General features: G+C 40.1%; 1 protein-coding gene across 1 annotated transcript in view; it reads left to right on the forward strand.

Annotated features, from left to right (window-relative positions):
• The first annotated feature begins 730 nt into the window (after positions 1-730).
• The window catches only part of LOC111869380, a 159,535-nt gene continuing 132,286 nt past the window's right edge, over positions 731-27,979 (forward strand). The window contains exon 1 of the mRNA XM_023860874.2: positions 731-2,386. Within this exon, the coding sequence (XP_023716642.1) occupies positions 1,651-2,386 (736 nt within the window). The 5' untranslated portion in view covers positions 731-1,650. The remainder of the gene's footprint in view (positions 2,387-27,979) is intronic.

The following is a 27,979-nucleotide window of genomic DNA, read 5'->3' on the forward strand; positions in this document are numbered from 1 at the left end:
CTCTTCTAAAGCCGTCATACCTCGTATGAGCCGGGAAAGCTCAGTCAATAAAGTGTACAGCTTAGTTCTATAAGGTAGGCCGCACACCGGCATGCGTCAAGACATATAACAGTCAAGACACGATGTCTGCGACATGACGCAAAGTAAGGAGCACAGTTGAGACGAATGAGATTATGAAGACCGACGCACACCGGTCTGTGTCATGATGCTGACCAGTCACGAATGAAACAAGACTGCGTCTTTTGTCTCATGTCATGATGCTTGTCTTGACTCAGTTGGTGTGCGGCCGCCCTAAAAGCGACCAGGTTGAATTTCCAGCAGGGGCGGTAACAGTTGGCTTCGTACCCCTCCCCCTGTCTAGTGATACAGGGGGATTTTTTACTGGGATAAAACGACCGAAGCCTATAAGCATCCATGGCGTATCTAGGCACAAGACAACTCTAATTTATACTCTAAACTGAGTTTCGCGAGAAAATGAATATCAAGACGAGAGAAAATGTCAGTCATCTTGACGCTGGAGGAAGTTCACATGAAGGAAATACGTAAATACGTACACAGAGAGAACACAATTGTCAAGCTGGGAAACAGCCCGCCCGCCCGCATTCGAAGGGTTCGTCTTCTTTCCGTACCTCGTGGCTCTTTCGCGCATGCGTTCTTGCTTGCTAGAGGGAACACAGTCGACGGCGGTAGACGGTGAACGCATGGTGGTCAGTTCTCGCCCGGTGGAGACGCCAGGCGCCACGACGCGACGCATAAGAGTGAAATTTTCTACGCTATTTCTTCACCTTGGCATAATATATTTCGTTCTGTAAGAAGTGTAAACGTGGTAGTGTTTTTATGAAAGGTGTAATTTAAATTCAAGGATGCTTCCATTTAGACCCGTTGTTTAATAAATCTATATCAAAATTACCGCAGAGACAAAGAGGAAATATTTTGCTATATTTATTCAAGTCAATTATTAAGACAGTAACTAAAATTTTTCTTGGAAAGAAGTGAACGCTTAAATTTCAAAGATGATCGTTACTTATATTAACGTAACGAATACAGCATGTCCAACTCCCTGGGTGTATATTTAGAAATAATTCATAAAGGATAAGGCAGAAATCACTGAATAGAATAACGTCGATGTGTTTGAAGGAGGTGAATTGAACTGTCAGTTGTTGATTGATGTATCTGTATTTCTAGGAGATACTTTTATATGGAGAATGTGTGTGGGAGCAGAAGGAGAACAACCCGACTGACAAATGGCGTGCAATTTGTCAGGGAATAAGGGCACTCATTTATTGTACGTCTCAGCGCAATACTTCCGAAAGTAGTCATTTGTTTCATTGTGATTGCAAAACATTCCTCGTAACTGTACTACTTCTAACAAAGAAGATACAGCGGGAATTTTCCTCGAAGCTTTCTAGCAGATGGACGGAACTGTGTAAATTCTATTCGAGTATTTCGATTGCATAGAGAATACAAATAAAAATGAGAGAAAATAATATTCTTATTATCTTTGATGTGTTTAAAATTGTCATCTAGAAAATTAATTGAGTCTAGCAACTCGGTTAGAAAATACACTTCAAGGAGAACAGAAAGTTTCTTGCAGGTGAGTGGTACTATATTTGTGGGGCACCTTGTGCTTGTGATGTCCGACGTCAGGACATGTTCCCAGGAGACCGCCTGCATGACGACAAGCAAGACTTCTTCTCAGTCGGTTGCGAGGAGCAAGAAAAATTTTCAGAGGACCAAGACGTGTCTGTTTTCCAGAAAAGTTTGTTCTCTAGAATTCAGCAACTTGACGTCATTCAGCGTCAGAGAGTATTATCCTCAAGGGATCATGCCACTCAGAATCTTGCTCAAGAACTGTTCGGGAGTAGTGTCACTCAGCAAAATCTTCATGAATTGCTCACAGGAGGTAGTTCCTCCCAAGAAACATTCCGAACAGAACAGGACACCAACCTCGACTTGTTTCCAGGAGGCCGTAATTACAAACATCAAGGTGTGTTTCCAGAAGACAGTGTCGCCAACTTACAGGATGAAAATGTATTTTCAGAAGATTATAATACTCAGCAGACTGCACTTTCCGAAACGTGTGTTAACAAACCGTTTGACGAAGTGACGGTTGCGGGATGCAGGCACGATCAAAGCAGTGTTGAAGACAACATTTCAGGAGCTCGCGACAAGCAAAATACGTCCTCAACTGTCAATGTTACACGGCGTGTGGGGCAGAATGATCTAACTGGAAGTCTTGCTGATCAGCAGTGCGTTTTCTCTGAAGGCCATGCAACCAGACAAGGTGTGATTTCGGGAGAGCGTATTCTTGAGCAAGGAGTGTTCACCGAAGGCCGTCTTAGCCAGAGACTCGACATCCGAACGGCCCCTCGCCAACTGGATATGGGTAAGCGATAAATCACGACTATAAAACGTACGAATAGCCATTTGAAACGGAGTTCTTGTAAGACAACCGACAGTCAAATAAAAAATTCTTGCGTGCCTTAAGTAAAATTTATGAGAAAGAAGAACAGTGCTAGTGCAGGACATGTATGTACAATAGATGATAAAAATTCTAATATTTATTACTTTTTCACTCTCCGCGAGATGAAAATTTAATTTAACAGTATTTTGATACATGTTTTGGTTTTCTAGAAAACCGTCATCAAGCAAATACACAATTAACCTGTTTTTAAGTTATTGAATTGCATACTATATAATTCAGCTCAGTGTTGGATTTTCAACAATATACCATAATATAATAATATAGAAGATAAAATTCAATAAAAGATAAAGATTTTAAAAGAGATATTTTACATAATTGAAGTTTAATTAGGAACTATACCTATAATATGTCATATTAAGGTATGTTGGTACAATCGTAAAAATGAAAAACAGATCATTATTTTCAGGAACGAAGTCCCGGGACTAAATTAACGAAGCGTTTAATGCTTATGTAAATTTCGTCCATGCTGTGTATATTTATATTGGTGAAAAGTTCTTCCTGTCCTGTTCTAAAACGGTTCTACCCAATTGAATCATTACACCTGAAACGCCCCAAGAGCTGTGTTTAGTTAAGATGTTTGCTTGCTCATAAACAATAGGCTTCAAAGGCTTCCAGTTCAATCGTAGTTGTTACAGGTGCCATTTTCCTATCAGCAGTTCTGCGATAGAATTCTCTTTTATAACAAGAGTAGAAAGGTGGACGCTTTGGTCTAGTCACAATTTCCAAATACACCTTTATGATCCTCTCTCTCTCGCGCTATCTCTCTCTCTCTCTCTCTCTCTATATATATATATATATATATATAGCTGGGATTACTGTAGATTTAGTGCTACTGAAAATCTTATGGCGGGCAGTTAAATATTATTTCTTCATATAATACTAATGAAACGTGTAATGCCGCTGATATAAATCTTATAAGGGACATATTTCTGAAATAAGATGTACTCAACGCACTTTCTGTTTCACTCACTCATTCATGGAGCTGAGCCCTTCTTGAGAACCCGAAGGTTTATTACCGTGTTCACAAGAGCCCTCCATGGGTCCCTAACATGAGCCAGATCATTCCAATCCATACCATCCCATTCTATCTCTCTAAGATCCATTTTAATATTGTTCACGTACCTACGCCTTGGTCTTTCCAATTGTCTCTTTCCTTCCTATATTCATTCCTTTTCTCCCCATTTGTGCTACACGCCCTGCCCATCTCATTCTCCTTCTCTTATCACTCTAATTATATTTGGAGTAGAGTAAAGTGGGACTTTCTGTTTACGATTCAATATAGTTGCTATAGCGTGTCACAACTCATTAAGGCGCGTCCACATTACTCGTGCTCGTGCGCGTGTGACTCGCGAGTAATGTGGACGATATAACAGGTCACGAGACAAGCAAATTTTTAATTTTTAATTTAATAACTATAGCCAATAAATTAAAACACGACTACAGCCTATACACACTACGAGTAAATACACGGATCCTCACGCGCCGAAGCCTGGCGAGCAACTGAAGTAGTGTGGACGACGATTTAAGGGCACAAGTAAAAGCCAGACGAGACTCCCGACGAGCATGAGCACGAGTAATGTGGACGCGCCTTTAGACTTATAACCTGAGTAGATGAATCACACTAACTATCGCTATTTTGTCAACAAAATTAAATTACCGACGGCATTATCGTTTAAATACGTGACCACGTAGTTTCCTATATTGTCATCATCAGTAATCTGTCAGACGACAGGTCCACAGTCTCTTCCAAAACAATTCCTCCACTTAATACGATCTACAGCTTTCTCCTTCAAATGACAGTATCCTCTTCTGTCCCCAAGGTCATCTAGCATCTTCTTACGTCTTCTTCCTCGTCTTCTTGTCACTTCTATCCGCCCCTCTATCTTTCCTTCGATGACTTCTTTTAGAAGGCAGTTTCTGCGTAAAACATGACCAATCCAATTAGCCTTCCGTTTTCTTATTTCGTGTAGGATATTCCTCTGCTCACTGACTCTAATCAACACTTCTTCATTTCTCACATAATCGGTCCAACTGATCTTCTCCATCCTTCTCCAACACCACATTTCAAAACTTTCCAGATGTTTCTGATCTACTGCCCTAAGTGTTCATGTTTCAGCCCCATACAGAGCTATGCTCCAAATGTAGCATTTCACTAGTTTCTTCCTCAAATTTAAGTCCAATTTGCTGGTAAAAAGATTCTTCTTCTTGCTAAATGCAGCTTTTGCCATGGCAATCCTGGATTTAATTTCACAAGTACACCTTCCATCATCTGTTAACAAGCTACCCAAATATTTAAAACATTTCACATTCTCCAGTTGTTTTTGGTCTATCTTTATTGTGACTGGGGTTGGTTGTCTCGAAATTTTCATTACTTTTGTTTTCTCCACATTCATTTCCATGCCATAGCACCTTCCAATTTCAATTAGTCTATCAATCATGCCCTGTAGCACAGTTTCTTCCTTAGCCATTAACACAAGGTCATCTGCATATTTCACAGTTTGAATAATTTGCCCTCCTACTTTGAAGTCACCGAGCCCATCCAGAGCTTCCTTGGTAAGGCATTCGCTGTACAAGTTGAACAGAATTGGTGATAAACAGCATCCTTGTCGAACTCCTCTTCCAATCTGCACACTTCCTGTCTCCCCCCTGTCCAGTCGTACTCTAACTTTCTGATCCATGTACAATTTGCTAATCAATCTTCTTTCATGCCAATCGATACCTGTTTCTTTCAGGATCTGCATTAATTTGGTCCAGTTTACCCGGTCAAATGCCTTCTGCCAGTCTATGAAGCAAACACACAGTTCTTCATCTATCTCCAAAGTTCGTTCCGCTATAATTCTCATCATTCCATTTGCATCTGGTTCCTTTTCCTCTTCTAAATCCAAACTGATCTTCTCCAAGTATATCCTCTATTTTCCTTTCAATTCTTCTTTTAAGTATCTTTGCTATTATCTTTGCTGTATGTACAATAATGCTTATTGTGCGATGGTCGCTGCATTTTGTAGCTTTTGTCTTTTTCTTTAAGGCAATCATTGTAACTTCTGTACAGTCCTTGGACCACTCTCCAATTTCATATATGGTGTTCATTAGTTTTTTCAGTGTTTTCACACCACCTTCTCCCAGTAACTTGAGCACATCTCCAGGTACATCATCATCTCCTGTAGCCTTTCCCTTCCTCATTTCCTTGATAGCTTTTTCCACCTCACTTTGTAAAATATATGGTCATTTCTCGTCTGTTTTCCTATATAATAGACGGAAAATACGTGTATTATGAACCCAACATTGAAATCCGTCATCTTGCAGATAAGAAGTATTGATGCAAAGATACGTATGTATTCATGACTCTAGCACTCATAAGCCACTCATAAAACTCAGCACTGGAAGAATACGAAGCATGGGTTCCAAGAAACTTTGTATAAAAATGACGACAGCTGGCGACACAGAGGTTACTGTTGCCAGACACAGTGCGTCTGCAGAACGGCCGCTGCGAATTGCGTACACACTGCATTACCGTAATTCCATGCTTCACCATAATGATTTTATTATCTGGAGAGATACTGCTTAGTGTCAGAAATTATCTTTCTTGTATTTTGTTAAACATCCCCCAAGTTTATGGGTCCCATAAAGAAAAATTATAGGTTATAAAGAGTCTATGCTGTGCGTCACTTGTACGGTTTTGATATGGTGAGAATATTTTAATCGCAACATTTAAATTTTACTGTCCTGTATTAGTACGTAAAGTAAAGGTATCCCTGTAACAGGCCGTGGAGGCCCACAGGGTTGTGAGATGTTGAGGTTCCCACATTTTCTAGACAATCTGCTCATAGATGGTGGTAAGGTTGTCAGCCCTACGCGCCGGCCGCCCTTTACCCCCAAGAATATTCCAAGAATATTCCTGATACTAATTTCTGTTAGAGGCTGAGCCCACCCTAGGGCCATAGTGCGGCCGGAAGGATTAGGTCAATTGAAAAAAATCCAATGACCTCATCGAGAATTATACTCGCGCCCTTCCGGTTTGTAGCATAGTGCCTCAACCAAACATGCTACCGCGTGCCCCCACCTTCCTATATGAGTTATTTTATTGGGCCGATGTTTCAGTTCATAGCTTCAACTGTAAGCTCCTTAATAATATTAAAGTGATCTTGGGAAAGTAGCTAACGAGGCTGAGAGGTAAATGGGACTAGCTCAGGATCGTGTCCAATTCCGGTTTTAGCGGCGTTGAACTATAGGACGAAAGTTAGTTTAGTTAAAAAGTCAAACACGAATATATTACTGTCAGAGCTTTAAATTTAAACTATTTTAAAAATCGAGTATTAAAAAGAGTGCGTTGTTAGATTCCATATCGTAAATTTTCAAGGAAGTGAATTTTGTGATAGTAGAATACTTCGGATCAGTCCTCTAAGGCAAAAGTTTTTTTTATTCAAGGAGAGAATTGCTCCTCCGATGGTTAGGAGAATAAAATAGTACTTTGTCAGACACATTACACCCATCTGTCACAACATTCTGAGAAGTTAGTAAGTCCGTGTTTTATTACTGTAGCCGGATTCTTGCTGCAGACTCCACTGGATAAGGATACGTATCCTTTGGAATTTTCGAGTCTGTGTCTATGTGACACCTATTACATTTCGAACCTATAGACCTACGCCAATCCTCACGAGACTCCGCATAAAATTACACCACTGACAGAAATCTCGACGCCATTTTTATCAATCCTCTCCCTCGAGTAATAAAACAGAGGCTTCGTGAAATCTTTAGGTTGGAATATTCAGCATGTGACCTTCACATTGTGTAATATAGGTCATGTAACGAGCCATGTAAGAGCCATGGGCAAAACTGATTCTCTTTTACATTCCATTACAGCTTATGAGATGCGAAATGTGTGTATACTCGTACGAGTATGTATGTGTTTCAATAGAAAAATGTATGAAACGGTTTTCTTGGAGGAAAATACGAATGTGCTCAAAGTTTCTTAGTTTATCGAATCTGAAATTTTAAAAGATGTCGGAATTTCTTTTTCAATTTTCTGGGCTAATATACAATTTAGTCCGATAGGCAGGTACCAATAACCTAAAGGGTAGACGGTATCATAACTTATAAGACCACAATGTGGATTCATAATTTATATCCATGTTTTCAGATGTATTGGTCTATAAGCTGAAAGTTTATAAAAATAATAAATACATTGAGTTAACAATAGTGTGCAGGGGTTAGACAAAATAATGGAAACACTACAGACACTGTATACACTTCTTTAGTAATATGGTGCTGGACCAACTTCGACCTTCGATAGAGCCGCAGTCTTTCTTGGAATGGGTACGTACATGTTTGAACAGACTGCAGCGGAACTGTATACCATTCTTATTGAAGAACATCTTAAAGTTCCTTTAGAGATGTTGGAAGTGGGAACCTGTTCCTCAATTTAGTCTCCAAAACTGACCAGAATGTTTCAGTGATGTTCAAATCTGGTGATTGTGCTGGGCCGCGAAGACGCTGAAGTTTACCTTCATGCTCTTCAAACCATGACTGAGCAGTTCCATCTGTGTGAATGGGGGCATTGTAGTCTTATAAAACTGCATCATTGTTTGAAAATCATGGGATGCACCTGATTACCCAACCTGTCCAAGTACTCCCTTGCAAAAATTCAGCCAAGAATGGTAAAAATGGGACCAACAGAATACTGTACCACAATATTGCTTCTCAAACCAACACAGAACCTTCCCCGTGCCTCATTGTTGGAACCCAATCAGGAATTCCGGATTGTAGGCTTCCTTCCATATTCCGCAAACGTAAACTCTTCCTGATGCAGGGAACAGCGTGATGGACGGCTCATCTTGCCACATCACGCAAGCGTTTTCAATTGACTGATGTCCAGGTGTTACGGCCGTGACACCAACGTTCACGCATCTGAGCATTACTGTCAGTGATCAGCCCTACCATGGATGTTGGATTTGTGAAGCTCACGTCGGACAGTTTTCATGAAAACAAGGTTTCAAGATGAATATTCAATTCTGCTGTCACCTGTGCTGCAGTAATTGTGTGCTTTTTGGAAACAATCTTTCTCAATTTACGACGATCTCTTTCTGCCAATGTTGATTTTCGCCCACTGTTCCTCTTTACCGATGTTGTCTCACCATGATTCGTATACGCCGACATTACCCTTGACACTGTCGCTCTCGATACACCTCATAATGTGGCAATTTTTATTACAAATGCTCCAGCAAAACGCGCACCAACGATCTGTCCTCTTTCAAAATCGGATTAATCTCAAATTTTTTCGATTCTTTCATGCGGACTGTCACTGAACACAATCACTAGGGTACTGACACGAGCACTACATATTGTAAACAAAAACAGAAAAACATCATGTGTTACCAACTGAAGTTCTTTCAGTGTAGCCAACATAAATTATATTCCTCAATTTCTTAGCGTTCCCATTATTTTGTTCACCTCCCTGTGTATGATTTATAATATCAGTTCTACAGCGGACGTCTTTTATCAGTACTTTCATTCTTCAAAGTAATTACACCCGAAGTTGCTCCGCGATGTAGAGTTTTCTGCGAGTAGTTAACTGTTATTCAGCTGTTCAAGAAATTCAATACTGAAGTCTATGACCTATCGCCATCCACTTAATACTGCATCGGGCACCCTATCAGTAACAAACTCTTAGCTCTAAACAGCTGGACCGATAACATTAACTTTACGATTAACATCAGCGGCTATATGAAAAGAATCAGACAGTAATATACAAGATGTCCCAGGAGTTTGGTGCCATGCTTGAGGAGAGTACTGAGGGTTCTCTATAGAATGACTTTCAAATAGGAACCCATAAACGTAAAATAGCGGCATTTAAAATCATTTCGATTAAACTTGGCGCCTCAATGTCGAACTGCATTGCATAGAGGAACAGCCATCCACCAGCACTCGTGCCATTGCCAAGATTGTGGGGACATCAAAATCAAGTGTTTGGAGGATCCTGCATGGCCAACAGCTTTATCCGTATCATCCAAAGCGAGTACACGACGTAGGTCCAGCTGACTTCGTACCACGAGTTCAATTTTGTCGAACCAGTGTTTACATCAGCTCAACTTCCTGAATCACGTGTTCTTCACAGACGAAGCGCAGTTTACAAGGGATGGCTGGTTCAACTGTCGAAACAGCCACGTTTTGGCTGACGAAAACCCCAACATTACTGTAGTTGCTTACCACCAGGCGCAATTTTCTGTCAAGGTCTGGGAGGGCATCATTGATGATCACTTGATTGGGCCTTTCCTCCTACCACCGCGACTCAATGGGCCCTTTTACAAGGTGTTCCTGGAACGTATCCTTCCGACTTTGCTAGAAGACGTGCCACTGATTTTGCAGAGGCAAATTTGGATACAGCATGACGGAGCGCCGGCACACTTCAGCATTGTATCACGAAACTACCTGGACGCTGCTTTTCATGGTCGTTGGATAGGAAGAGGAGGCCCAGTGCCTTGGCCATCCTGATCCCCAGACTTGACACCTCTGGACTATTTCGTCTGAGGCCATGTGGAAATGCCTGATCTACGACACGCCTGTGGATAATGAATTCGAGCTGTTGGCCAGAATACTTGTTGCATGTGACGTGATCCGTGAGACACCTGGAATATTTGAAAGGGTGCGCCAAAGTTTCCTTTGTTGATGTAACGCATGCATTGAAAATGGAGGGCGCCAATTCCAACATCTACTTTAGCAGGTGAGTCTTAAGAGTTTGGAAGGTGTAATATGCCTGTGTATGCTCTTCGGCATTGAGGCACCAAGTTTAAACAAAATGATATAAAATAGCGCTGCTATTTTACGTTTACGGACATGGGTTCCTATTTCAGAGTTGTTCTGTAGGGAACCCTCAGTACGCTCCTGAAGTATGGCACCAAACTCCTGGGACACTCTGTATATTTTGACGCAATAATCATTCCTCAGTACGTGCGGTCCAATGTCCCGCAAATAAAAGAATATTTTCATGTGGATCTTAGGTTATCCTTGCATCGCTTCTTTCCATAACTGATGCTCATTGCAGAGCCAGTATTCTGATTTTCTACGGTGGCTCAGTCGGTAAAGTGACTGGATATAATTGAATGACATGACTTCGATTCTCAAGATGGACAGGGAATTTTCTCTTTGACAGGATCCAGTGATGGACTGATTTTGTGAACTCTGTTTCGTACTTGACCAGATAAGCGATTATTAGCTTCTGAAGAATGTATCTACTCCATTTAGTTTACGCTTTCTACAAGTCCTACATTTTATTTCCAACCAACATATCTGTCACCTGCCTGCCTTTGTCTCCTCAGCATACTCCTCTCGCTGGCTGAGGTGACAGCCCCCCGAGAATGCCTCCCCGTCTGCTGATCCCCAGCTACACTTGCTGTTCGCTCGTCATTCCTAAACGTGACGTGAGGATCTGTGAGTGTCAATTTCGAGCGTGTTGACTAGATCTGCTGTTGCTTGCTTGTGACAATACACAGAACAGAAGTGGGAGAAAAGATCTTATCGTGAAACAGTCTCAGAACCTTGGAGACGGGAACAGCGCTGGGGAAAATTAAGAAAATGTCGAGGCTTCGTCCTATTTATAAGGTAGACATATTAGATAATATGCCTACGGGGACTTCAGCAACTCACGAGAAGTTTATATTACATTTTGTAAATGCTTTTATGAAGGAAATATGAAGATTTATAATTTAACGTATGAAGTGAACGTTATGAATATTTTTACTGGCAAAAGTACTAAAGAAAAGTGGTAAGCTGTCTAGTAGAATATCAGTTTAGTTTAGCGACATCGTTGGAATAAAAGAATGTAACTGACCGAACCACATTCATAACGACTTTTACGTGTATGACACAATAGCATACAACAAAGAATTAAACGATGTAATTCGAAATCAGTAATTTTTCTCTCTGCAACATACAAATGGAGCAAACTGGCTTAAGCCCTGACGCTTCTTACTAGTATCCGAGAGATGTGAGGTTCGAATCTTAACCACGATCCCGGATATTTCGATTGAGGATTTTTGTGGTATTCCTCAATCGCTGCAGGCAAATACCGGGAATAGATAGATGTTATAATGTCTGGGAAACTGGCAGCGTCATTAAAAACATAAATATAAAAAATATACAATTTATGCTACTAATATCAAATAATACGTAATGAAACTCTTTCTACTCGTATAACTTTCTAAGTAACAATAATTTAATTTCAAACGCTGAAACTTCAATAACTACATGACATTCCTGAACGTATAAGTTACAAGGCAGTGTCAGAATTTGGGCCAATAATATTTGCTGTCGGTAGGAAAGAATTTAGAAATTATGGCGAGACTGGCCTTCGTCTGACATGAAATGTAATTTATCAAGAAAAGACTATAATTGTACATATGTTCTGGATCTGTCGCATCAGAATTAACAGTCATTAATGTTACTTCACAAAAGCAAGAAAGTAAATTAAATACAGGCACACACAAGATGGGGCAANTTGCAGAGGCAAATTTGGATACAGCATGACGGAGCGCCGGCACACTTCAGCATTGTATCACGAAACTACCTGGACGCTGCTTTTCATGGTCGTTGGATAGGAAGAGGAGGCCCAGTGCCTTGGCCATCCTGATCCCCAGACTTGACACCTCTGGACTATTTCGTCTGAGGCCATGTGGAAATGCCTGATCTACGACACGCCTGTGGATAATGAATTCGAGCTGTTGGCCAGAATACTTGTTGCATGTGACGTGATCCGTGAGACACCTGGAATATTTGAAAGGGTGCGCCAAAGTTTCCTTTGTTGATGTAACGCATGCATTGAAAATGGAGGGCGCCAATTCCAACATCTACTTTAGCAGGTGAGTCTTAAGAGTTTGGAAGGTGTAATATGCCTGTGTATGCTCTTCGGCATTGAGGCACCAAGTTTAAACAAAATGATATAAAATAGCGCTGCTATTTTACGTTTACGGACATGGGTTCCTATTTCAGAGTTGTTCTGTAGGGAACCCTCAGTACGCTCCTGAAGTATGGCACCAAACTCCTGGGACACTCTGTATATTTTGACGCAATAATCATTCCTCAGTACGTGCGGTCCAATGTCCCGCAAATAAAAGAATATTTTCATGTGGATCTTAGGTTATCCTTGCATCGCTTCTTTCCATAACTGATGCTCATTGCAGAGCCAGTATTCTGATTTTCTACGGTGGCTCAGTCGGTAAAGTGACTGGATATAATTGAATGACATGACTTCGATTCTCAAGATGGACAGGGAATTTTCTCTTTGACAGGATCCAGTGATGGACTGATTTTGTGAACTCTGTTTCGTACTTGACCAGATAAGCGATTATTAGCTTCTGAAGAATGTATCTACTCCATTTAGTTTACGCTTTCTACAAGTCCTACATTTTATTTCCAACCAACATATCTGTCACCTGCCTGCCTTTGTCTCCTCAGCATACTCCTCTCGCTGGCTGAGGTGACAGCCCCCCGAGAATGCCTCCCCGTCTGCTGATCCCCAGCTACACTTGCTGTTCGCTCGTCATTCCTAAACGTGACGTGAGGATCTGTGAGTGTCAATTTCGAGCGTGTTGACTAGATCTGCTGTTGCTTGCTTGTGACAATACACAGAACAGAAGTGGGAGAAAAGATCTTATCGTGAAACAGTCTCAGAACCTTGGAGACGGGAACAGCGCTGGGGAAAATTAAGAAAATGTCGAGGCTTCGTCCTATTTATAAGGTAGACATATTAGATAATATGCCTACGGGGACTTCAGCAACTCACGAGAAGTTTATATTACATTTTGTAAATGCTTTTATGAAGGAAATATGAAGATTTATAATTTAACGTATGAAGTGAACGTTATGAATATTTTTACTGGCAAAAGTACTAAAGAAAAGTGGTAAGCTGTCTAGTAGAATATCAGTTTAGTTTAGCGACATCGTTGGAATAAAAGAATGTAACTGACCGAACCACATTCATAACGACTTTTACGTGTATGACACAATAGCATACAACAAAGAATTAAACGATGTAATTCGAAATCAGTAATTTTTCTCTCTGCAACATACAAATGGAGCAAACTGGCTTAAGCCCTGACGCTTCTTACTAGTATCCGAGAGATGTGAGGTTCGAATCTTAACCACGATCCCGGATATTTCGATTGAGGATTTTTGTGGTATTCCTCAATCGCTGCAGGCAAATACCGGGAATAGATAGATGTTATAATGTCTGGGAAACTGGCAGCGTCATTAAAAACATAAATATAAAAAATATACAATTTATGCTACTAATATCAAATAATACGTAATGAAACTCTTTCTACTCGTATAACTTTCTAAGTAACAATAATTTAATTTCAAACGCTGAAACTTCAATAACTACATGACATTCCTGAACGTATAAGTTACAAGGCAGTGTCAGAATTTGGGCCAATAATATTTGCTGTCGGTAGGAAAGAATTTAGAAATTATGGCGAGACTGGCCTTCGTCTGACATGAAATGTAATTTATCAAGAAAAGACTATAATTGTACATATGTTCTGGATCTGTCGCATCAGAATTAACAGTCATTAATGTTACTTCACAAAAGCAAGAAAGTAAATTAAATACAGGCACACACAAGATGGGGCAAAATAAGAAGAGATACAGGTAACATATGTAGAGCACAATGCCTAAGAAATATGGACAACACGAGAGAAGTTCTGAAAATTACAAAATAGAAGATACAGATTTTAGTCATAGGATAAGACAAGATACTAAATAATTAATCATTATTGAGAAAAAAATGCCAGAAAAAGAAAGGCAAGAGGCAAATTTCCTGTAGATACGATACGCGGGTTAAGGGCAGACATAAACTGAAAAGTAGACACTCTTTACCCTAAAATAAACCAATAGGCCAAAAGTATCCAGAACAGACAGGTGAGCGAATAGTTTCGATTTTAAAAAGTTGATTATGAAAATACCGTTGGCTGGAATAGGATGAATGAGAGAGACCCACTCGGGTAATAGGGCTGCCTATATAACTCAATGTGCTTTAGTATATACTTTCACACAAACGCCATAAAAGAAATACACTAAAGTGTGAGGCCATAAAATTTATTTCAATATTTTCGACTTAGATGGATTGGCTAATGCAATGGGGTTCCATGTTACAGGCACATGTTTAAGTTTGGACCTCACAGGAGTGCCCTCAGATCAGAAATGGAAAATATAAATTATTGGATGGGATCCAACGTCTTTAAATCCTGAGAAAATTATAGCCGTTATGAGGATGAAAAGAACGTTGCAGTGGAACGCAGCTCCGAAGTATCTGACATATATCATTACGTACCTTGTACTCGTAATTATATCAATTTACATTTATTTTGGTCTACAGTGTCTTTCATATAGTTTCCCGAACACATATGCTTCGCACAATAATATTTGACTGCAGTAGCCTTCCACGTTTTAAGAATATGACACGTAAAATCATTAGCAAACAAAAGGTGGTTCGAATTATGAGGAATGAGCTGATGAAAATGATAACGAAGTCGAGTCATGAAGTGAATCTTTGTGAAATACCAGATTTAGAAAGTTAAAGAGACAAAAATGGTACCAGAAACGTGAACAGGAGATCGCCTACTGACAATAATAATTCAGATAATACATGTAAATGCTTGGAAAGAACGAATAAACTAATTACTGGCAAGCACAGAAGTATATAACAATATAATAACACAATGCCGTGATTTTAGTCCACAAGTGAACTATACCGACGCCTCTGTGTTCTAGTGGCCAGGGTTCCTGGCTACAGATTCAGAGGTGCTGGTTCGTATCCCGGGGCTACCAGTTTTTCTGATAGATAGTGGGTTTGGAACGGGGTCCACTTAGTCTCGTGATGATAATTGAGGTGCTATTTCAGGGAAATAGTGGCTCCGGTCTAGAAAACCGAAATTAATTGCCTTGGGGATTCGTTGTGCTGACCACGCGACACCCTCTATCCGCAAAGGTTGGCACTAAACTTCTCAGACAAGCGGCCATCGTTCGGTCGGTGTAATAATACAACTAAGAGAGCAAAATATAGTAAGAAGTGCCAGTACTACGAAAAGACATTAAAATATTGTGACGTGTAAGCGTGTGGCTATAGACGGGATTTGGATTGTTAATTGGATTTATTGAACATTTGTATATCGTAAATACAGGCAACTATAGCTACATCACTAATTCACACGCACAGCAGTTCACTAGAGCACATATGAAATCTTCTCAGTCTGCTGTATCTTCACCAGTTGTCGCCTGGTAACGGCTTCCAAAACCGTAGCTTCCTCAACTTCCGTGTTTACGTCATTACTGGTTGGTGAATGACTCACAACTAACTAAATTCTAGACTTGTCCTGCTTATAAAACCTCGGCACGAACCGCTTCCGACAGAATTTCCATTATTGCGTCACGCAGCTGTCGCATGGACCGCGTAGAGAACATCGTTTCCCAGTTAGTCCATGGGTGCATATTAGGAATCTGTTGACTAGCAAAGGGCGTTATTTACGTTACCTAGCAACGGATCTATATGCTACAATATGGAAAGGGAAACTTCCGGACCCGAGAAAAGTCAGGAAGTAACAAGTGGCTCATTAAAAAAGTGAAAGGTGTTAGTGATCAAAATAAAACCCTTGATTAAAATGTCAAGTATAAGATTTGAGGTTCTCACAGCGGTGGCCATGAGGAGTAGCATCTTCTGAGATATAACGACGTATAGTCCCTTGAAAATCGACCAAAGCCGGTTGACTTCTGGCGGACTACACGACGTTATATGCCAGAAGATCGTGTTTTTCAAAATGTCAGGTCCCTAAAAATTACTCGTGTATTATTAGCTGAAACACATCTAGCTCAGGGACGGACCTCCAAGGAACTGTGTGCGTTAAAATTTTCTTTCAAAATTTGTTCTCATATACGCGTATACTCCAATAGCAACGCTAAAATCAATATCAAAGAATCGTACCCATGAGACTTTATTCTACGATCCTAAAAGAAAAAGCACCACAGGCTCACTAGGAGTCTTAAAAACCGAAAGGAAGATTAAAAATATTGTGTCATTTCACAGTTAGGTATATGACAAAACCAATGATGAAAGGATTCAGAAGACCCTGCTGCCTCCTCTTTCAGGATAAAATACGTAAATTATATACCCTGAAGACGGAGGCAGCAAGGTCTTTAAAATAGTTGCCAAAATGCACGGTGTAACATCACGGAAGACCGTAGTTTCCATACGCGTCAGTACAAGAACCTCAAATCTCATACACGACTAAGCGTTTCAACTGTTTTATTCACTTAGACGTTAGTAACAACAGCAGTTTCCATGGATAACAGCTTAAAATTCAGCGTGAAGATACTATTATTAATACTTAAATTCATTACGTTCTCATAATTATGAATTTAAATAAGAACAAATGTGTTACAGTACACACAAATTTCAACGAGAGTGCGTTTCTAATTACTTGTTACCCAGAACAGCGGTTCAGAGACTAGCAGCAAAGCTTATTTAATTGAATTGCCTAATGTTGATTTAATGAAGTGTACTGGAGATTTTAATTAATTACGATCCGAGATATATTCTCTACATGAATCCCCCCCCCCTTACATTACTCGGTTCGCTGTTAATGGCCTCACAATTAACAAGAGGGACTTTATAAGCCACTGCTGTCCATGGAAACCATTACAGGAAGAGAAGTCATGCTGCTTATCCTTGTGAAACAATCGCATGTTATTATTCTTCTGAGGAGCTGCTCAAACGTAGCGGAAAAGCGATTTCCCCGTTTCATGAGTATTAAAAAGACAAAAGACGGCATAATAAAAAACAAAGCAAAATGAATTCGGCATAAGGAAGAATTTATGATTGCGAAGCATAACAAAACATGCAAATGACAACGATGTTGTAGGCGCTTTAAGGACGAGATTATTTATTTCACTTTCTTAAAATAAAAATACAATTCATTCAAAGATCTGTAGTTACTTTCAAATTTATATGGCCATATTTTATAATCAAATGCTTAATGAGAACTGAACGGTTTTTATGGTATTTTTCTTTCTTTTCAATTAGGAAATTACAAGGCACATAAATTAACAAAATTACCCCAGGATTACAGAAAGGAATAAAGCCAGAGTAAGTATGCATGAAGGGCCGCGCCATAGCTCAAGCGGTTACCAGCTGGCATCCCACCGCGGCGGCCCGGGTTCGATCCCGGGTCTGGTCAAGTGGGATTTGTGGTGGACAAAGTGGCGCTAGGGCAGGTTTCCTCCGAGTACTTCGATTTCCCCTGCCAACCTTCATTCCACCAATTGCTCCACGATCACCCTCACCTATCATCTTGGACTGGTACATTAGGCCAGAAGTGGCCGCAGTACAAGGGACTTAGTCCCAACCCACTAGCAATAAAAAAGAAGTACGCGTGTAAGTAACTTATTTTTAATCTGATATATTGGCTTACAGGGGCATGTGATACCGTAGTTAGATGAGGCACTATGCTACAAGCCGGATGGTACTGGTTGAAGTCCGAAGAGGTTATCGGATTTTTTTCAATTGACCTAATCCTTCCAGCCCTTACTATGGCACTGGGGTAGACTCAGCCTCTAACAGAAATAAGTACCAGGAATATTCTTGGTGGTAAAGGGCGGCCGGCGCGTAGGGCTGACAAACCTGCGGCCAAGTATGAGCCAATTGTCTAGAAAATGTGGGAAGCGACCGCAGCCTAGTTTGAAAATACCCCAACATTTTCCTGGCGGGACTGAGGAAAGCCACGAATTGCCATATGATGGCCGATTCGCGGGCAGAGCTGTGAACCCGGAACCGCCAAGATATTAAGGAGGAGTGTTACACGAGTCGACCAAACCTTCCGGTTGCTCTGCCCTGGTAGCTCAGAGCCAGTGTCTACACGCGCTGTGGTCGCTATCAGTCGAAATAATGGAAAGGTGTTTTAGCTTACATCGAGTAGGGCAAAACTGATACAATTCTTGTCTAAGGAGATGAAATAAAATTGAAATTGCAGACTCGTCAATAAAACGCAAACTGTAGCTGAGCGTCCTAATTGAATTCCCTTACACGTGAGTTCAAAATACGACTTTGCTTTGAACGCTATATTAATCCCACAATATACAGGGTATATATTCTAGAAACATACATTTTGCCTTGTATAAATATGAAGGAAAATTTGTTTCCATGTAAAATTCTGGATTTTCTCATTCTGTATTTCGGCATCCTGTTATACATCATTAATTAAACATCTATGTATTAAGTCCGTAAATAAGGCAACAATCGTTAAAATATTCACCATTCAACACTATCACAATATGTTTCGGCCATAGACGGCCATCCTCAGGTGTTTCAATGCGGTCAAATTGTTACGCTGCTTTGATGTGCGCCAAAATTGCGCGTTGCAGTCCACTTAAAATAATATAAATAATTACTTAAAATTCATTAATATTTTTCTATTAAAACCTTTCGTTAAAACCTCTTCCAGCTCGTAAGGGGCGTTGTCCACTTGTTTAAAACTATGTGATATTCCACACAGTTTGTTTCTGCAGCTTGTCTTTCTGTTTAATTAACCTATCTGCAATCTGCAATCTACGCCCCTTACGAGGTGGAATAGGTTTTTATGAAAGATTTTAAAAGAAAATTTTAATGAATTTTAAGTAATTATTTATGTTATTTTAAGTGGACTACAACGCGCAATTTTAGCGCGCATCAAAGCAGCGTAACAGTGGATGCATTGAAACACCTGAGGATGGCCGTCTGGGGCAGAAACATGTTGTGTTAATGTTGAATGGGGAATATTTTAACGATTGTTGCATTATTGACGGACTTAATACACAGACGTTTTACTGAATTTTCTCCTTTAAACTAGTTACATACCATGTGCTCGTGCATTAATGATTTATGTTTTAAAAATTAACTATCTTGCGTGTGAGCCGATTTAATTATATCAAGCCTTAGAATTTTATATCGGGAAAACCGTTGTAACAGTAACGCCCTGGATTGGCTTTCAGGTATGCTGAGGACTAGTTCGTATCCTCTTTCGGATTTTCGGTGGATTTCCTCAGCCTCTCCAACTGATTACTGGAACAATATTTGAAACTGTTCACAATCGACTCCTGCCAAATTCGTCATTAATGATAATCCAGAGGTCCTGAATTTTAAAAGCCACTTTATACTAGAATCAACACTGCGTATTACATACAAGGGGTTTACTTCCTCGAAGATAAATATTTCCTTAACGGCTCATACAGAGGCACGTAGACCTACTTACATGACTGATTTGCATAAATTCTATTGTTCGGGAATGTTATGTAAGCCTATTTAGAATTATGGTAAGATGCTATTGAGTTTTTCTTTTATTTACTGAAGATAAACCATTTCGATTACCCCTTCCCAACACCATCACAAAAAACTGCGAACTGTATTTATATGTTCTGTCCCAGAACATTCAAATTGTTTCAGGAACGTTATACATACACGTGTTTGAGAGAAAATTCGGACGCAAGGGAGAGGAAGTGAGAGGGCGATGGAGAAAATTACATAACGAGGTGCTTCATAGTACCCCTCACTAAACAATATTAGAATTTTCAAACCAAGGAAAACGATAAGCAACCTAATGACGAGGAGGATGATTGTTATTTTCATTTGGGGGAGCCTATTACGAAAATTATACCTTTCCCTGATATCAACGTGTTCGCTTAAATTATGAGTCCGTCATATATTTAGCAGAATTTGTTTAGAAATATTTTTATCTTTTAAGCTCAGTTTATTCACAATCCGCTGTGTAAGAGTTATTGTTCAGTTTTATTGAACGCTGTAATATACATATAAATGCCAGTATTAGGTTAGGAAAGTGATAAATAAGGCGAAGTGAAAGTGTGGGAGAAATCATCCAAAAATGCAGTGAAGTGAAGTGAAGTGTAGTGTAGTGTAGTGAATTGTGGTGAGGATGTGAGGGTGCGTAACTGTAGTGAAGTGGAATGAAACGAAGGTCATGGTGAAATGTGGGTGCATAAAATCATGACATTATGTATTTCATTACTGTTGTTGTTTAGTGTGTAGTATATTTGTCTTTCATTAAAATTAATTAATTTAATTATAGTTGTAATTATATTTTTGTAGTTTTAATCGTATTGCATTGTACTCATTGTGTGTAGTGTGCCCTTCATTGTTTGTTGTAGTTTCGTGTGCTGTGTTTTGCTTGAGTGTGGTGTGTTATCTTGTGTAATGTGTGTTATTTGTGTGTTGTGTCTTATTGTAGCATCACTGCCACGGGGTAGAAACCAATTTGCAGTTAAAATAATAATAATAATAATCCTTCAGCCGTGCATAATTGTAAATAAACAGCTGATTAATGATTAGCCTGAGAAGAAGCTACTCAGTGCGTACACTATTAACTGTCAGTGTTCTGTTTCTGAGAGCGATATAACTGTCAGAAATACACCGTCCATTTCAGAGAACTGTAGGTATCACGAAGATACGAAATACAATAACAGACTCCATGCCGCTAGGCCTGATACGACAAAGCCTAGCAAATAAACCGGTCCGTATTGAAACACATTTCACTCCTCTCTGAGCAGCAGTGTCCAGTTACCAGCGGATATCTCCCTTATACAAGATGCTCAGTAGATGTCGCTACAGGGCAGTGTTCATCCTGGTCGTTACCGTGATCCTGCCATTTCTATTTCAATATGATCCGACGTTGTGGGGACTCCTCAGTTCAAATTGTGTCCTTAAATGTTGTAAAAACCAATCAATCAGGGAATTTTTTGAATAAATTACGAAAGGCTGTAATTTTTATGGAATTACAACTCGCAACTACAGGAAAGTCACCAGACGATTGATTTGCAACTTATCTGTGAAAGGGGGCCGCGTTTCATAAGCGGCGAAATTTCAGCAACAAAAATAATGAGCAACTTTCTTTAAGGAAACGTGTACTCAAATTAGTTTATTGAACTCACAATTCAGCATCCGCAAAATACCTCACAATACTAACTACGCGAATGAGGAAGCATAGTCATATAAATATATGCTTAGAGAAGTAAAACTTATAGCTTTTTCGATTAATTATATTAATCATGTAACATCACAAATCGAGTTATTAGGGACCCTCATAGGTAAGTAGAAGGTTCCGGGGACTTGCGGTTCAAAGAAAGGCCTTGGTTGAATATCCTTAGTCCTTCTCTACGCGCCTCCTTAAAACAGTCATTTACAGCTTCCAAGAACAAACTCTCGAATTCGCCATACACACTCGTTCTGCTGTTAAACGGCGTAGCTGAACAAGCTTTGTTAAATACGAGTAGTTCAAAAATCCTCATAATTGCCATCAGTTTCCCTTTCTGACACCGTCCTGCGTCATTTGTGTTTGAACTTCAAGACGACACAGATGGAGATGTGAGAAATGTAATCTTAATATAAATATAAAGAAAATATATTGTGTTGTAGGTCGGATTTAACCAACTCACACTTTTTAATGGCGACATTCTATGTTAAACGTGTCCAAAACTTCGAATATTGTACCAAAGAAAACTAATTAGTCGCTCATTTAGAATATTTCTGTAGGTGATAATATAGTTCATTGCAGCAATATTTTACCAAATAATATGAGTAAAACATTTAAATGAAATTAGGTATTATAAAGCCTTCACTAAACTTCTTGTCAATATAAAATGTCATGAAGCCTAACACTGACAAAACGTCGTCTACAAAGTAAAATCACAGGGTTCTGACGATGGTGTATAACACTCAGAGTTACTGGGCTTTCGACTTTGTTCGTCATCCGATATACTAAAAACTAGAGAACACAAGGTTTCGGAAATTGGATTTGTTACCGTCTTCGGGTGAGTGGGAGACACCTACTCTGTTGGGTCCCTTAGAAAGAGCTAAACTCAATCACTGGGCAACCCATGTCAGTAAAACTATAGCTACAGACAGTGAACAAAATAATGGAGATACTGAGAAGTTGAGGAGAAAAATTTGTGTTGGCTACATTGAAAGAACTTCAGTTGGCAACGCGGAATGTTTTTCTTCTCTTTGTTTATAATCTGTAGTGCTCGTGCCAGTGCATTAGTGACTGTGCTGAGTGAGACTCCGTGTGAAAGAATCAGATAATGGGAGACTTGTCCGATTTTGAAAGAGAACGGATCGTTGATGCGTGTTTTGGTACAGCTTCTACAATAAAAACTGTCACATTATTACGAGTATACGTATCGAGAGCGACAGTTTAAGGCTATGCCGATCACTGTTCAGTGATTGAGGTTAGCTCTTTCTACGGGACCCAACTGAGTAGGTGTTTTTCACCCCACACCTGAGGACGAAAAAAAGGTCAAGTTTCCGAAATGTTATGTTTTCTAGTTCCTAGAATACGGACGTTGGACAAAGTCCAAAAACCCAGTAATTGTGAGAATTGTACTTTTGTTATTAATAAAGAAGGCACGTCATGATATTATGTGCCAGTAGGCCTGTATTCTCCTGTCAGTGGACTCATAGTGTTTTCACAGAGAAGTTTTTAAACCACATGAAATTTTCTATCAAATTCTGTTTGTTTGCAAAGCAAGCGAAATGGAAACTGAAGCCCGTTATTCTCGGTGTATACTAGAGGCCTGACGTATAGAACTGTAACCAACAAAATAATATATCATGAGATACGTTGCACAATTTCACGAAGGGAGACACGCGAATAAAGGGAATATAAATCAGATCATGTTGAAAACACGGCTCATTGCAGCCAATAGAATCATACCTAGTGAAAGAGGTTAGATAAACAGGGCAAAGTATATTGCACTTTCGCAGTTGTGGTTTCTATACGTCAAAGAAGGGTAGAGAGCAGGTTTCTTTGTGAGAACCGCCTAACCAAATTCCATTTTGTCTGCTGGTCGCATGAACAAGATCTTCCTCTTCAGCTGTTACAGAACAACGAAAAGACATCAAAGCAACACATTTTAATGAAGAATAATGGGATTAGCCGCTGTGAAATCTGGTAGAATATTAACAAGTTTTTGGATAAAACTGCTAGAATGACGGTGGCAGTTTCCTCCGAAACGTCGGTAATGTTCGACAGAGGCTGCATAGAGTCACATTCCACTTCACAACCGGACGCAAAATGTTGCTTCGATGTAACAAAGCGTGATGTGTCATGAAGGCTATGACGCAGTTCAAAAGGTCAGTCACCGGATTCCCACTTCTGCGGCTCGGGTTACTTCAGATTGGATTTATGGTGGACAAAATGGCACTGGCTCCCCTTTCTAATCATGATTTCACCTGTTGCTCCACATTCGTTAATCAACCTCTAATCAAATTTGTATAGCCTCGAAACTGGCAACGTCATTAAATAACAAACATAAAAATGTAACGAACAGGAGATAATGTACCGATAAATTGTGGGAGAGATTTATGGATAGGATTCGCAGACAGTTCAGACAAGAGACGGGAAGTCTGAAATACTGCTGACCGAGAGAAAACTGGACATCAGCCATGAAAATGTTCCAGCCCCTGACCCCTTCTATTTCATGCAGGATGGAGGCTTTATATCTTACAAGTAGCAGCGCATTAGAACTCTCTCTCTCTCTCTCTCTCTGGCTTTACGGCGAATAATAGGGCTGCGGGACGCCAAGGAGTCCCAAGTCAACACAAATATTTTAGGGCTTCATAGAAAGTGCAAGATGTAAAAAACGAAACTCTCCTTCTAAGTAACCTTTATTGTTACGCGAATTTTATGATGGATCTAAGATATTTTCATGTGTTCTCAGCACCAAGGCGAAAATAATAGGAAATTCATCATCAGTGACACTATTATATACCCAGCAGTGTCTTTTGTCAAATATATATATTTTATATCCCTGTTTGCCATCTACTTTCACGCTGGTATCTTGCTCGGCTTAATATTCGATCCTGAAGATGGTGGCGATATGTTCCTCCGAAACGTCTGTCGATTTTCAACGGTCTACATAGCGTTATGTCGCAAAAGATAGAACTCCTAATGAGCACCGCTGTGAGAACCTCAAATCTCATACAATGCAATTTTTATTTAAATGAAAATAAAATGTACGGTTTCAGGTTCTCATGGCGGTCACTATGAAGATTACTGTCTTGTGGAATATGGCGCCGGCATGTAATTTGTTAAGTACCTAACAACATTTCACCCTATCTTAAAAGTGCGGGTAATAGGTTCCTCCGAAACGTTGGAAGCTACACACAGAACTACACAGTCTCACAATCCCATGAGACAGTAATCTTAAAATGTTTAGCGATACAGAATTCACCACGGAGATTATGTGAGCCTGTCGCAAATCGTTCGGCCGGTCGGGCGAGAGGGGTAAATCCTCCTGTAGTCAAATTCACCGTTAACGTTTGGACCTGTAGCGTAACTGATAAATGACGGTCAGAACCCATCAACGCCATAGCAGATATTCGAAATGCTTCATGATGCTCCGCATGAATTCCTGATAACAATGTAAAATGATCATACTGATGCGCTGAAATTCCTTCTTCGGAAGCAGTGCAAACTTTAAGCTCGAAACCCTTGCAGAAATATATGCTGGAATCTTATGCTCATTATTCATATGCGTATCTTACATCAATACTCATTTCAGCGCATAACTCTCACGAGGCATTTCAACACAAGGACTAACACAAATGACCGAAAGTTTAATAGGCATACAGTAGCAGGAACTCGGAGATTATGATCGACGGGCACATAACGTAAAAGTTCGCTTTACGACACCTGCTTAACGACTTGTTACGTGGGTATTAACGGGAAATTGTAACCTGCATAGATTATTAGCCTGCTGTATAAAATTTTGTCACACGCCATATGCGAAGGAATAAAAAACGGCAATTCCTTTGGTGCCGAAGAAAAGTCACAGGCTTAGCGTCATTGCCGAGGAGCTCGTAATATGAACGTAACATTTCTTTATCGCCAACTGATTTTCCGTTATCATATACACATGCATATAAAAATTAATATGCATATATTTATTCTAAGAGCATGAAAATTTTCATCTGTCTGCCCAAACTATCTCTCTTTACTGCTGTGAGACTGAAACCAAAAGCTGAATCTCAAAATAAACAAAAGAAATTCCGTGGATTTAGTCCGCAAGCGAACTATACCGACCGACCGAGCGCCGCTTGTCGACGAAGCTAGTGCCAACTTTAGCGGAGAGAGGGCGTCACGTGGTCAGTGTAACGGATCCCCACGGCCGTTAATTTCGGTTTTCTAGTCCGGAGCCTCTATTTCCTTGAAATAACTCCTCAATTATCCTCACGAGGCTGAGTGGACCACGGTCCAGATCCACTACTTCTCAGAAAATCTGGTAGCACCGAGAATCGAACCCGAGACCTCTGGAAATGTAAACAGGAACTCTGGCCACTAGACCACAGAGGCTTACATTCTGATACCATATTACAGAAATGACAATCTCGTTTCTTTTCCCACAAAGGAAGTCTGCTCACCCTTCATCTTATATCGTACAAGTGAAATGTCAATTTGGAAACTCGTAGGAGCGCAGAATAGACAATTTTCTATTCCATTTGTCACAGCTGTTTCTTCCTGCTTAAGGACCATGGGGAAGGAACGTCGATAACCCATTTGCAGGTTACGTTAGTGCCTTCTGTTTTAATGCGTTTGTTTCTCATCTAAGACGAAGAGAAAATGAAAGTGTCCGGAAACGTAGCACATATTCAGGAAATGCTTCTCATTAGACTTAAAAGTCCTATTACTTTCTTCATTTGAAACAAGAGAAAAGAACGGATAATTGCAGTCTTGTGCATTATCTTTATGTTTAGACAGGAGATAATTTTTCTTTACCTTAGTTAAAGAACTCGAAGCATTGGTGAACACAGTAGAGGCATGTCATAAGGTGTCAGTTGAAGTATTGTAACTTTACAATAACACGTACTACTGATCAATGGCCGAACCTATGTTACATAGTGCTATTATTAGGACGTACCCTAGCTCAGGGGGGTAGTCACCGGCTTCCCACTGCGGCGGCCCGTGTTCGAGGCCAGGTCAGGTCATGTGGGAGTTGTGGTGAACAAAGTGGCATTAGGGAGATTGTTCTCTGAATACTTCGGCTTCTCCCTCCAATTCTCATTGCACCGGCTGCTCCACATTCATCATCTACAGGGCTGGTACAATAGGTCAGACATGGGCTATGTACTCACCCCACTCCAAGAAACTGAAACTAAAATCCTAGTGCTATTATTTCGACTGTATAGTCTACGCAGTTTTGTCACTAATGTCAAGAAGTGAAGATTTAGGATAAAGATGTAGTGGTCTATTTGAAAAAGCTATCGCAGAATTAGTATGTTAATAAAATGTAAATCCAAGAAACCACAAAATGATAGTGGAAGCCAACCGCCTGGGTATCATCATCATCATCATCAGTAATCTGTCAAGACGACAGGTCCACAGTCTCTTTCAAAACAATTCCTCCACTTAATGCGATCTAGAGCTTTCTCCTTCAAATGACAGTATCCTCTTCTGTCCCCAAGGTCATCCAGCATCTTCTTACGTCTTCTTCCTCGTCTTCTTGTCACTTCTATCCGCCCATCTATCTTTCCTTCGATAGCTTCTTTTAGAAGGCAGTTTCTGCGTAAAACATGACCACCTGGGTATATACTGAGGTTTTATCTATTTCCAGAAATTCATTACTAGCCTAATCGATGTAGGTCAGATATCGAATATTCATCATTTTTCTTTATTGCCAGTGGGGTGGGGCTAAGTCCCTTGTACTGCAGCCACTTCTGGCCTATTGTACCAGCACCAGATGATAGGTGAGCGTGATTGTGGAGCAATTGGTGGAATGAAGATTGGCATGGGAAACCGAAGAACTCGGAGAAAACCTGCCCCAGCGCCACTTTGTCCACCACAAATTCCACTTGACCAGTGGTCGACCCGGGGTCGAACCCGGGGCCCTGCGGTGGGAAGCCACCGACTAACCGCTTGAGCTATGGCGCGGCCCTAAATATTCATCATAATGCCAAGGAATATCTTCAGGATGAGAATAATATTCTCGCATACATGAAGGGTAAATGTAATTTACACAGTCAATCTAAAAGAGACAGAATACGTACTTTACAAAGAGGAATCTTTATATCCGGTTAAAACGCCAAGTGCTGATGCCACTTCCCATTAGCTGCAATATGAGAGTGAAAGCTTTGGATGGTTTCATGTAATTCGTCGTGTTTAATTAAATAAACCGTTTTCTCCGTTAAATTTCTTCATCGCTCACGCTACTATGTACTGTTTTGAGATAAATATCTGAATATCTACACAAGATTTCTAGGTAAAATGTACATTTTTTCACTTTCTATGAAGTATAAAGTAGTTACTCCATGTCAAAAAGTGAATGTGCCTATAAATTACTTGCAGAGAATATGCTTTGACCCTTTGACGTAATATGCACACAAAATGCTTCAGGATATCTAACTACAAAAACTCTATTTTCATACTAAATTTGGCCTACTTCTTAGTCCTCCTTCTAAATCTCATGTAG

This window comes from Cryptotermes secundus, unplaced genomic scaffold (genome assembly GCF_002891405.2).
Source record: "Cryptotermes secundus unplaced genomic scaffold, Csec_1.0 scaffold584, whole genome shotgun sequence".
NCBI lineage: Eukaryota > Metazoa > Arthropoda > Insecta > Blattodea > Kalotermitidae > Cryptotermes > Cryptotermes secundus.